This window comes from Talpa europaea (genome assembly GCF_964194135.1).
Source record: "Talpa europaea genome assembly, chromosome: 7".
Lineage (NCBI taxonomy): Eukaryota > Metazoa > Chordata > Mammalia > Eulipotyphla > Talpidae > Talpa > Talpa europaea.
Window position 1 is genome coordinate 5,705,309 of NC_140074.1, and position 10,742 is coordinate 5,716,050.

General features: G+C 52.2%; 1 protein-coding gene across 8 annotated transcripts in view; it reads right to left on the reverse strand.

Moving 5' to 3' along the window:
• Positions 1 to 8,621, reverse strand: part of RALGPS1 (Ral GEF with PH domain and SH3 binding motif 1) — a gene marked incomplete at both ends in the record, with an annotated part of 184,679 nt that extends 176,058 nt beyond the window's left edge. For all 8 annotated transcript variants that reach the window (XM_084238997.1, XM_084238996.1, XM_084238995.1 and 5 more), the window contains 2 exons: positions 5,471 to 5,578; positions 8,565 to 8,621. In XM_084238997.1, coding sequence (XP_084095123.1) covers positions 5,471 to 5,578; positions 8,565 to 8,621 — 165 coding nt within the window. The remainder of the gene's footprint in view (positions 1 to 5,470; positions 5,579 to 8,564) is intronic.
• Positions 8,622 to 10,742: the final 2,121 nt, after the last annotated feature.

The following is a 10,742-nucleotide window of genomic DNA, read 5'->3' on the forward strand; positions in this document are numbered from 1 at the left end:
GTAAGTCTGTCTCATAATCTGGGTGCTGAGTGGCTACTAAGTCCGAAGGCCGGTGGGCCTGGCCTAGAGCTACCAAGCAGAGCGACTTCTGGGCAGAAGCGCCGACAGACTGGCACCTCTTCTGCCAGACCCATGGAGATTGTGAGCCAAGTGCTCCTCACATTTGGACTGATTCTGCCAACCTGGGGAACAGAAAGGCCTTGTGAAAACAGGAGATCTGAGCTGAGAGCTCAGTGGGCCTTGGACATCTCTCCTGCAGCTCAAGTTAACTCCCCATCCAGGAGCACAGGCAGGATATTTGCAAGGCCAGGCAGGAGAAGAACCAGAAGTCTGCTAATGTGAAAGTGGAAGCGCTTCCTGTCCGCCCTGCCATCCATGCTAGGGCTTGCTACTGAGTTCCCAAAAGATTTGTTAAAGCAGTGACTTTAGATTTCATATTTTTTTGGCCCAAGTTTTGAACATTCTGACCCTTGCACAGGCTAAAAGTTAGAAAAAGTGTTTGGGTGTTTACCTCAAAACAAACAGCAGAGATTCCCAAACTGAAACTGGACGGCTGTTCCCAAACTCACAATCTGAGGCTTTCAGGAGCGTCTCTCCCTTTTCCGTCACTCAGCTGACCAGAGAGCAGCGTCCAGACCAAGAACCTCTCGCCACTGAGGTCAAGTCATGACACTGTACTAGACTCGGTGCGAGAGAGGCTGCTGCTGAGCCTCCATCCCGGAAGGGAGAAGTGTGGACGCTCCCAGGCAGGCAGCTTTGCCAAAATGGGGTGTGGGTGTCCGTCGGGCCTGTCCCTTGTCACAGCCGGCTCTCAGTCCTGGAGACCCTCCTCTGCCCTCCCCGGGAGGTGCCCAGGTTCTGCAGCGGAAGGGTCAGGACAGAGTTTCTCCCGTTTCCAAAGCAGCGAAGACGGAGCGTGGGGAGCACGGGCTGGAGTGGCAGCAGTGCCTGCAGCACGTCTGCTAATGACGTCTCCTCGCCTTCGGAAATAAAGTCTTCACACAGGATGTCCAGTTAAGCTCATCACCTGGTAATGCATCCTTTACCCCGACCCCTTCTTCCATCTGCTCCTTCCTCCTCGCCGAGGGGCCCCTAAAATCCAGTCACTGGCCAGTCTCCACACACTACAAAATGTTCCTGTAGAGATCAAGCCTTCAACCTAAACAGACCTACAAGAGCAATTTACTGCGTGACCCCAAGGCAAAGGTGGGGCCAAAGGAAGGCTACTTAGTCAAAACAAAACATTTGGTTTTGCTTACGATGGAGGCAGCGCTTCTCCCCTGTCCCCTCAGCTGTGGCTGACGAAGCCCTAGGGTCTGCCAGCCCCCAAATAGCCACCCCACTCAACAAATGAAGAGAAAAGTAGAATGTGGTCCATCCACTCTAGGGAGCATTCTTCAGCCTTGAAAGGAAGGAAGTCCAGACACAGGCCGAGACAGGGGTGCACTGGGGGACACAGCGCTAAGTAAAGCAAGCCAGTCACAAAAAGACGAACACTGCATGGTTTTGCCTCTGTGAGATGAGAAAAGGGGTGACATTCCTGGAGACGGGAAGGGGGTGCTGCTGCGGGAGGGACAGCTGTTTCATGGGCTGCGGCGTTTCAGGTTGACAAGGTGAGGACAGTCTGGAGACTGGGTGTGCACCTGAGTGGATGTGCTTAACACGACTAAAGCGCTCACTTAAAAATGGTGAAGATGGCAAATCCTGAGAGATACACAAGATACACCAGGACTACCGTACCCTGTAATCACTCATTTACCGAATGCTACGTTACACGCAACAGTCTCAGAATAACAACACTAGTGCTACCACCGCCGAAATTATTACTGAGAGAAGCAACGAGACGTTTGTATATGTTTTCTGTTTTGCCTCCATTTTGAAGGCTTTTGAAGGTTTGTTGCCACCGTCATGCTCTGCCACACGGCCACGGCCCTGCGGCCACCACACGCAGTGCTCACTCCGGTTCCTTATGGAGTCTTAACTGCGGCAGCGACGGGGCGCCGCTCTCCACTGGGCTCCACAGTGATGTTTCCCTCATCATTGTCATTGTCTGAAGCCTGTTCTCCAGTGGAGTCCTCATTTCTGAGATTTTTCTACTTCCGATTTATGTGGCGCGTGTCTTGCGGTGTGAGCACATTTTAATGTCACTTAGCTCATTTTAAAACGGAGAACTACAGTTTTTATCAGTTTTGTGGCTTGACTTTCTGACAGGCTTCCACTGTCTCTAGGGAGTCTCTAGCTTATACTTCTAACCTAGGAATATTTGACATCAATAACTGCCTGTTGCTGGCTTTATGTGAAACTGGTTTTCCTGAACCTCGAGAGGGAAATGTGGCCCGGAGCAGCTTCGTCATCCCTGCAGCTCTCCTCTGTACCACATCATCTGAACCACAGAAGCCTTTGGAGATTCCACACCTGCACAGATCTTGATGCAGACCTCCTTTTTCCTCAGCCGTGTCGCTCCCGACCCTGACCATGTCACTCCCGAGCCCAGCCCGCACTGAACCCTTTGGTAGGGAGGCTTGTCCTGGGTTCAGGAGATCCCGGGGCGCGTCACAGGTCTCTCCACTCAAGCATGGCTTGGGTGGGGGAGTCATGGTTCTTCCAGTTCAACTGCTGTTGTCACACTGAGCTGCTGACCGCCAGAGACACCTGCTGGCAACGGGCGCATCTCCTACTCTCAAGTCTGTCAGCTGCCCCAGTACTCACTTCTGTTTTCTCCTCTGGAGGTGCTCCTACTCTACGGGTCTTCCTGTGCTCGGTGGGGCCTCCCCTGCCTCGGGCACTATGGGTTTGAAGAGATAACCTGTCCTCTGTAAAGATAACCTGTCCTCTTCTGTAAAGATCGTCACAGGTTCCAAGGTTTGCTGTCTACTTGTTCTGGGTGTTTCTGTGTGAGGCTTCAGAGAGAGCAAACTATTATGCTGTCTTCCCAGAATCACTTAAGTGATGTTTCTCATGGACTTGTGTGTCTATCTTATTTCTTTCATAGCACCAAGCGGAAAACTAAGATACTAGGTGGTCTGGTTCAGCTCCAACACCTGCAGCTCAATGCTTCCCCAAAGACCAGCGCTTCTAGGAGACCTGGCTTCACATCTAAGCTAAAGACATGCCGACTTTGGCAGGGCAGCCAAGCATTAGCGCCGACCCCCAGCTACTAGCCATCCTTCCCTACAGACCTCCCAGCCTCTGAAAATTGGCCTGGGCCAGGCTGAGCAACACTGGAGGGCTGGGGCTAGGAAAGCAGCCCCCCAGCCTCACCAGGGATTCCTGCTGGACAGTGGTGCCCCTGGAGCAGCCACCCCGAGTGGCCGCTCATTATCGCTTTAGTCCCTTCATGAAGCCAGACAGCCACTCTTAAAAATACAACGAGCAAACAAATGCAGCTGAATAAGGAAGTGAGACCACCAGGCCACAAGGCCTGAGAAGTCTCTGGAGGAGAAGCAGCCCAGCCCCAGGCTCCCAGCAGCACGCCCTGAACCTCTCTGCCTGCCACAGTGGCTCCGGCTCAGGCCTCAGGCAGCCCCCGCGCATCGGAAGCTGCTGGCCCTGCAGGCGTGAGATGCACACTGAGCTTTTAAGGAAAAGTGTGAGAAAAGAATACAAAGGATCTCAATGATTTTATGTTGCTTCCATGTTGAAATGACAATGTTTTGGGTATGCTAAGCTAAATATTTTATTAAAAGTAATTTCACCTCTTTATTTTTTTTAATGTGGCTACTAGAAAATGTGAGACCACAGATATGGTTTGGGCTCTATTTCTAGTGGAGAGCACTGGTCTCGAGTGTCGCACAGCCCTGCTCTGAAATCCCAGAGAGCGCACGTGCTATCTGTGTGCAGAGGTGACTTTCCTTTCTAAAGGCTCACCTGCTCTTCTGTAAACTAAAAATTATACCTAAATTATTAGGTTGTTGTGTAAAGTAAATTAGATAATGAATGTAAAACATTTAGCATAAGACCTAGACATAGAAGGGGTTTTGAAACGAGCTGCTTTTATCGCTAGCATCTGGCATTAGGTGTGTAATGAGGAGGTACAGGTCTCACACCTGGCTCTGCCCATATCTGGCTACATGATCCAGTTAAGAAAAACTAAGATCCTTCTTTTCTTTATTAGAAAATCAGGAGCTAGTAATCTGTTTCATCAGGTGGTTCTGAGGACTGAATTCTCTGTCAACATGTGCTTACTGGCACCTACTACAGGCAGGCACCTTTCTGGGCACTGGGGGAAGAGCAACGAACAAGTCAGTGGCTGTATTTGGGGAGTTTTCATTCCAGGGGAGAAGCCATACCATGCTAATGCAATGCTGGGCAGCGAAGAGGGATATGAAGAAAATGGAGCAGGACGGGGAGAGAGGGCCATGGGGAGGTGCCACATAAGCCCAGGCGTCCTCTGTAAGGGCTGGCAGCTGAGCAGACCCGGAGCAGACCACAGAGCCACGCTCTGGGACTGAAGAACAGGCTCAGGGCCCTGAGGCAGGGGCAGCCTTGGTGAGTCTGGAGAAGAAAGAGGTAGTGCATGCCGGGGAGATGGGAGCGGGGCAGGAGAGGTGGCTGGCCAGACCCCGGGGGAGCTTCTCCTGGAGAAACCCTGGGTCTCACTCTAGTATGAACAAGCCGCTAGAGAGTTTCACCAATTTTAACAGGACCACATGCCAGGCTCAGCACAGCCAGCACCAAGGAAAGGCAGGAGTCAATGACGGCGGAGCAATGAGCCAGGGCCGGTGGGCTCCCCCTGCACCAGAAGGGCACCCTGCCTCTACCGCAAGGAACGGGGCAGACGAGGATGAGGCAGGAAACACTGCCCAGTCTGCAGAGAGACAGCATGGACGATCTTGGAATCGGGCTCAAGGTCTCCCCAGAGCCAACATCTCCTTTATCCCTCAAACTGCAAAAGGAAGAAACCAAGTCATGGCAAAACCAGGAGCCAACTCTGCCATGCCCAGGAACAGCCCCTCCGTGGGGCCAGCAGCAACATACTGGGGGAGGAAACACAATCTTTAAACATTTATCATTACAAAAACCGTCCAAATAACAGTATCATATAAAAATGTTAAAAGGAGAAGAACAATTAAATTCCAGTTATCGACACCTCAAATCTTAAAAACAGAAGCTACAGTAAATGACGTTTGGCTGTACGTGCAGGTATATCCGACTATGTAAACACCACACCCAGACCTTTCCTCATGCAGGTTGTAGATACGAGTGTGTTGGATGATGTAAGATGGCACCACTCTCTGTGAACTGGGCGCGCCCTGCTCCATGCAGCCGTCACTCACGGGCGCTGTGCAGCCTTCCGAGTGGTCGGTCCTAGACTGACAGCCTCCTCTAATGCTGCGCAGCATCTCACAAGGACACTTTAGTCAACAGTCCCCGCTTGTGGGGCACGTGGGCTGTTTCCAGCCTGAGCGGGACCCCCCCAGCTCAGCACCTGTCAAGCTGCCCAGCCACCCACTCTAGGCCTGTTACTTACAGCAAATTCCTCGGGAGTCACTTTCAAGACATCGAAGACAACAGCGTCGTAGCTCTTGCTGGCATAGTCGCAGCTCTGGCCCTCCAGAGAGTCTGAGCTGCTGCTGCCCTGTGGGGAAGAGGGGGGATGGCGGCCCTGAGCAGTCTGGCTGACTCGAGTCACTGGCCCCCAGACTGTTGATGCAAGAGCTGTTTCCTCCTGTACCCCACTCCGGGCTTGCAGCGAGCACTTTGTAACAAGCTCTGTGAGCACACTCGATTTATATACCCATGTTACAGATAAGGAAGGGGGAGGCAGTGCTCCGCCCCCCAGAGAGCTCAGCTAGGAAACTGAAAAGTCAGCATAATTTTGTGTCCATCTGAACCCAGAATGTGTATCTGCATCCCTAGGCCCCAACTGTGTCCAGAGGGGGGCGGGGGGGTGGGGGCCGTGAGACGTGGGGGCCGTGAGAAGTGGGTGATGGTGGAGGGGAAAGATACAGTCCACTCTGCCCTCAGAGAGAACAGGCCCTCGCAGCCTTGGAGGCCAAAGGAGATCATCTGTTCTGTCTTTTAAACATTACCTGGTTTCACCCTTTTTTTTCCCTCTCTACTTGAAGTCATTGCAGGAAATTATTACCCAAAATGTTAAACTGGCTCTCAAGACTTATTTCATGTATGGCCACTTGGAATTCAAAGCCTGTTGGTTGATGAGGTGAGAGGTAACCAACTGGCTGTGGAGACTGGCATCAAAGCTATATTTAGTAGGGTCCTTGTTAAGAAGAACCGCGTGAGTTCTGCATGGAAAGCAAGGGTCTCCCATAAAAACACAAGTTAAAACTCCTCAAATGTGGCCAGTTGAGAGAAACCCAACACTGCAGGGGTCCCAGAATGCTGAACATACCTTCTGTTCAATTTCATTTAATTTCAGCAAATTCTACCTCAGGGAACCAATCGCGATTACCACCCAAAAAGTGTACCCCGTTCATAAACGGTTTTATTTGTCTCAACCCATGAAGAGGGATTTTGTGGTTTCCATTAACCTCAACATCTTGGACCAGGATTGAGAGAATATGCTTTTATTAATTCCTCTTTATTTCACTCTTTCCAAAAGGGCTATATCTGGAAAAACTTTGCAATCTTACTGGAAACTGAGTGTTTTTAGTCCAGTGAGGGAAACCAACAGTCAACAACTGAAAATGTGAGGTTAAAAGGAGGAGTAGAAACTTAAGCCTGCAGATTTCAATAGGCCTGTGTCATCTGCAGGGTTTACAGACGAGCCTGTTTTACCAAAGGCTTGAAGATGCTCTTCAGAAGCGGCACATCATGGCGGCTAAGGCACTGATGTCAGCAAGCGCTCGCAATGCCAGCTCCCCATGCTGCTCCCTGGCCTTGGAGGTGACTTCATTTTGCTGACTCGCAGTTATCGCCTGTGAAATGGTGCTGGGAAAGCCTGCTCCCCAGGGGTGCGTGTGGGTGATAGAAAGATACAGCTAATAAAGTCACTGGCAGAGCCCCTCTCCCGGGAGATGCTGACTCACGGTGCCCAGGTGGGCTCAGGCTGCCTATTTTAAAAGATCCGTGGGTCGCTCTCCCCTAAGAAGAATCTGCTTTTGAGAAGCAATAAAGCTGAATCCTGAATGTTTCAGAGCTGGCACTCTACTCCAGCCCTCAGTCTCAAACACAGACCCTGGGCAGACGATCACCCCCAATCACCCTGCACCTCTATACAGCCCCCAGGAGGCTGGTGAAGCAGAGGACAGAGCTGCCTCCCAGGACGTGCGGTCAGCACAGTTAGGAGCCCCGGCTCAAGGGTCTTGGACTGGCTGTGATTCCCCCCACCTCTCACCCCTCCATCCTTGTTTTCTCATCTGTTTACTGAGGGGAAGCCAAGGAGAGCCCTGATGGGGGGATTGTAAGGATTAAGTGAGACTAAGAGCGTGGTGTACAGCAAGCAGCAAATCATGGACATGTTGAGTATTTCATTTACTCAACAAGTATTTATTGAGTACTCACCTGTTCTGGACACACGCATGCGTGAACAGGCTTACACGTGCATATACATCACATACACTGTGTATGCACATGTATGCACATGCACACATAGGTGTACACACACACACAGAAAGAGACCAGAAAGGACTCCAGACGGAGTGTGAATTATAAGTGGAAACCTAAGTCTGACTCCTCCAGAGCCCCTTCTGGGATTCCAGGTTTTATGGAACTTTCCTATAACACACCCCACTGCATCTGCCCCGCATGTATGCACACATGTGAGGGGCCTGGATCAATCAGAAGTTGCCCCAAATACATGGATTGGCAGTGATATAGCTGATGATTCGACTTTATTGAAACCTATGTGGTGGCATCAGGGAAGTTAAATGGCACCCACAAGTTTGCTTTCAGGACCAGAAATCAAAAGGAGACATTTTTATGACTTTTTAAAGGTCTGCACGAAGTCAGTCCTGTGAATTTCCAGCTGGTCATCTCAGAAGTCCTGCCCCGGGGGCCTCGTGTGCCCAGGGCGCTGAGTGCTGCCTGGCCAACTGGCCACAGGGGCCAAGCTTGTCGTGCCCAGCAAGGTGGCACCTCGGCCTCAGATGACACCCACCCCTCCTGCACGCCAGTGTTCCACCACTGAGTGTGGAAAGCAAACTCCCAAACCCCCAGGGCGGGGGGTCTAGCCCAGGCCACTCTCAGACCACCAGTCCTTACGGCCATTTCCTGCTGAGCAAGGTAAATAAGAACACAGGGCCAGCTGGAATCACTTCTGTCTGACTTCATTCTGGAATGTGTGACTTATTTATAATGAGCAGCAGTTTTTCTTGGGAAAGGTCTGATCCCTTCTTGCCACCAAAACGGAATGTGGCACTTGCTACGACTGGACTGGGCAGGGCAGGTATTTGTTTTTCTTTGAAGAGCTCGACTTCAGAGACATACTGCTCCTCAGGGCTGACTGCCTCCCAAATCTCACGCCTGGCGCGGCCGGGCCCTCGGAGAGCTAAGAATGGTGGTATTCATGGAGCCCTGCAGTCCTGCTCTGCACCACCCAGCGGGGCTGGGGTCAGCTGAAAGGAGGCCAGGCCCTCCCCATGGCCCAGCCCGAGGCTCCGTACCTGTGGAGTGGCAGAGGTGACCAACACGCTAGCCATCAGACCATTCCTCTTGTACATAGTCTCCAGGCTGCAGGGAGCTTCAGGGCAGCCTCTGTCGGTGGCATTACCTGTCTGGAGAAGTCCTGCAAGGCAAAGGGGCTCATGAAAACCCACCTTCCAAACCAACTTAATCCCACCCTGGAAGAAAGCTGCACTGGGCAGGAGGCCTTATAAGACAGACGGCAGGTCGGTGGCCTTCTGGCCAAGCACAGCCCACAGACATCTGCTGGGGTCGGACCGATGTTTAGTTACCGGAGAATTTCACACAGATTTCTGACTTTTCTTGAAAATAGAAAGAGCTGACAGTGCAAGGCCCTCAATGCTGCCTGACAGCCATCAACTGCTGAGCAGAGGCTGCTCAGGGACTGAACAAGGGCCTTTTAGGCCCCTCAAGGCCCAGACAACCACGTGGGCACGTGCCTCGCCCTCACAGGCATTAGAGACTGCGACCTCTGTGTCAAAGTCAAGGCAGGTGAAGCCTGTTCTGTCTCCCTGGGCAAACATCACTTCGCCGACCACAAGGGCCACGGCCGTGGGCCGTGGGTTCTGAAAATTTAATTCTTCTAGCTCTCACCAGAGTTCCCAGGTAGGTCCTACTATTATGCCCATATTAATTGTGAGAAACTGAGGCACACGAGGCTCAAGCACCTTTGCCTGCATGGCCCCACCATCCTGTCATCACCCAAGACCCCGTGATGGTGCCCCCAGACCACCCCAAGGTCAAAGCAGCTGCTCTCATGCCAAGGCGCCCACACCACCAGTAGAGCCCTGGCCATGTCCTGAACATCGCAGGCTGCAGCCACTGCGGGTTTCCAGCAGGAGTGTGACGAGCGGAGTGGGAAGGATGCACTGGGGTGCAGAGAAGGCAGAGGCTCTGCGGCCATCCAGGCAGGAGCCCAGCAGCATCCAGTGAGGAGACACAGTGAGGCCAGAGACTTCACAGAAGTGAGGAGGGGCTGGGGGAACAGACTGGGGATGAAGGGCCCTCACTTGGAGGATGGCGTGACCTGCCTCAAGGAGAGGACAGAGGTGGTGTCACAGATCTGCGGGGAAAGATGAATTAAATCTGGGATGTGCTGAATTGGTCGGTGCCCATTAAGAAAATCAATCCTAGAAAACAAGGTCTAGTCCAAAGGTCGCCGGGAAAGACATCTGGAGATGAATCAAAAACAAACGGTGCCGGCCTGATGGGGATGCTCCGTAGCCACCGCAGCCCTGGGCCCAGGGGCAGAGTCAGCTCCCTCCCGAGGCTCCAGGCCCCCAGTGGCTGTCTCTTTCCACTGTTTCACTAGCTTTCTGTTTGACAGTCTCCTCCTCAGCTCTACCTGTGGGCCTTTTTCCTTCCCTCCTACCTCCTCCAAAACCACCAAGAGAACTATTAATACCAATGACCGTTGGGGACAGCGGGGGCAGCTGCATGTGGCTGCTAGATGAGCTCGCAGGACGACGACCACTTCCTCAGGTGGCAAACGTGTGGACGCGAGCAGAGGGCTCTTCTCCTCAGCCAGTGTGAGAGATTTAGAGGTAGGGTTTGCAACTTATTTTCATGTGGGTCAGCAAAATACACAAAAGTTGAGATTAATGCAAATTTGGCAAAATGTTAACAGCTGACAACTCGCTGACAGTTCACTGTACGAGCCTCAACTTCCCTGAATATTTGACAATCTTCCTGATTGAAAAGGAGAAGAAAAAGAGAACTGGCCAGGTAAGTTTTCTTCTTCAAGGAAAGCCTGAGTGGGGAAGATCAGGATCCCCTTTCACAGCAGGAGGAGGGGTGCACTGGACACACTGTGTGACCTTGCTGCCCTGGGAGAGCAGGCCCTCCAGTCCCGAGGTCCACGGCCATGGCCCAGGAGCTCTGACTGGACATCTGGCAAGAGAAGATGGGAACCTGAGTGGCTACTAAGGAAAGGGCCTCCGGGCACACTTAAGCCACGGTGACCAGCCCCTTCACACCCACAGGGGTGTCCAGAGGCAGGGACAGGCGATGCCAGTGCTGCTGAGATGCGGACCAGTGAGATCATCACACATCACTGGGAGGAAGGCAAAAGGCACAGCCACTCTGAAAAATAATTTGGCAGTTTCTTAAAAAGTTAGTCATAATTTACCAAGTGACCCAGAAGTCCTCTCCCAGGCATC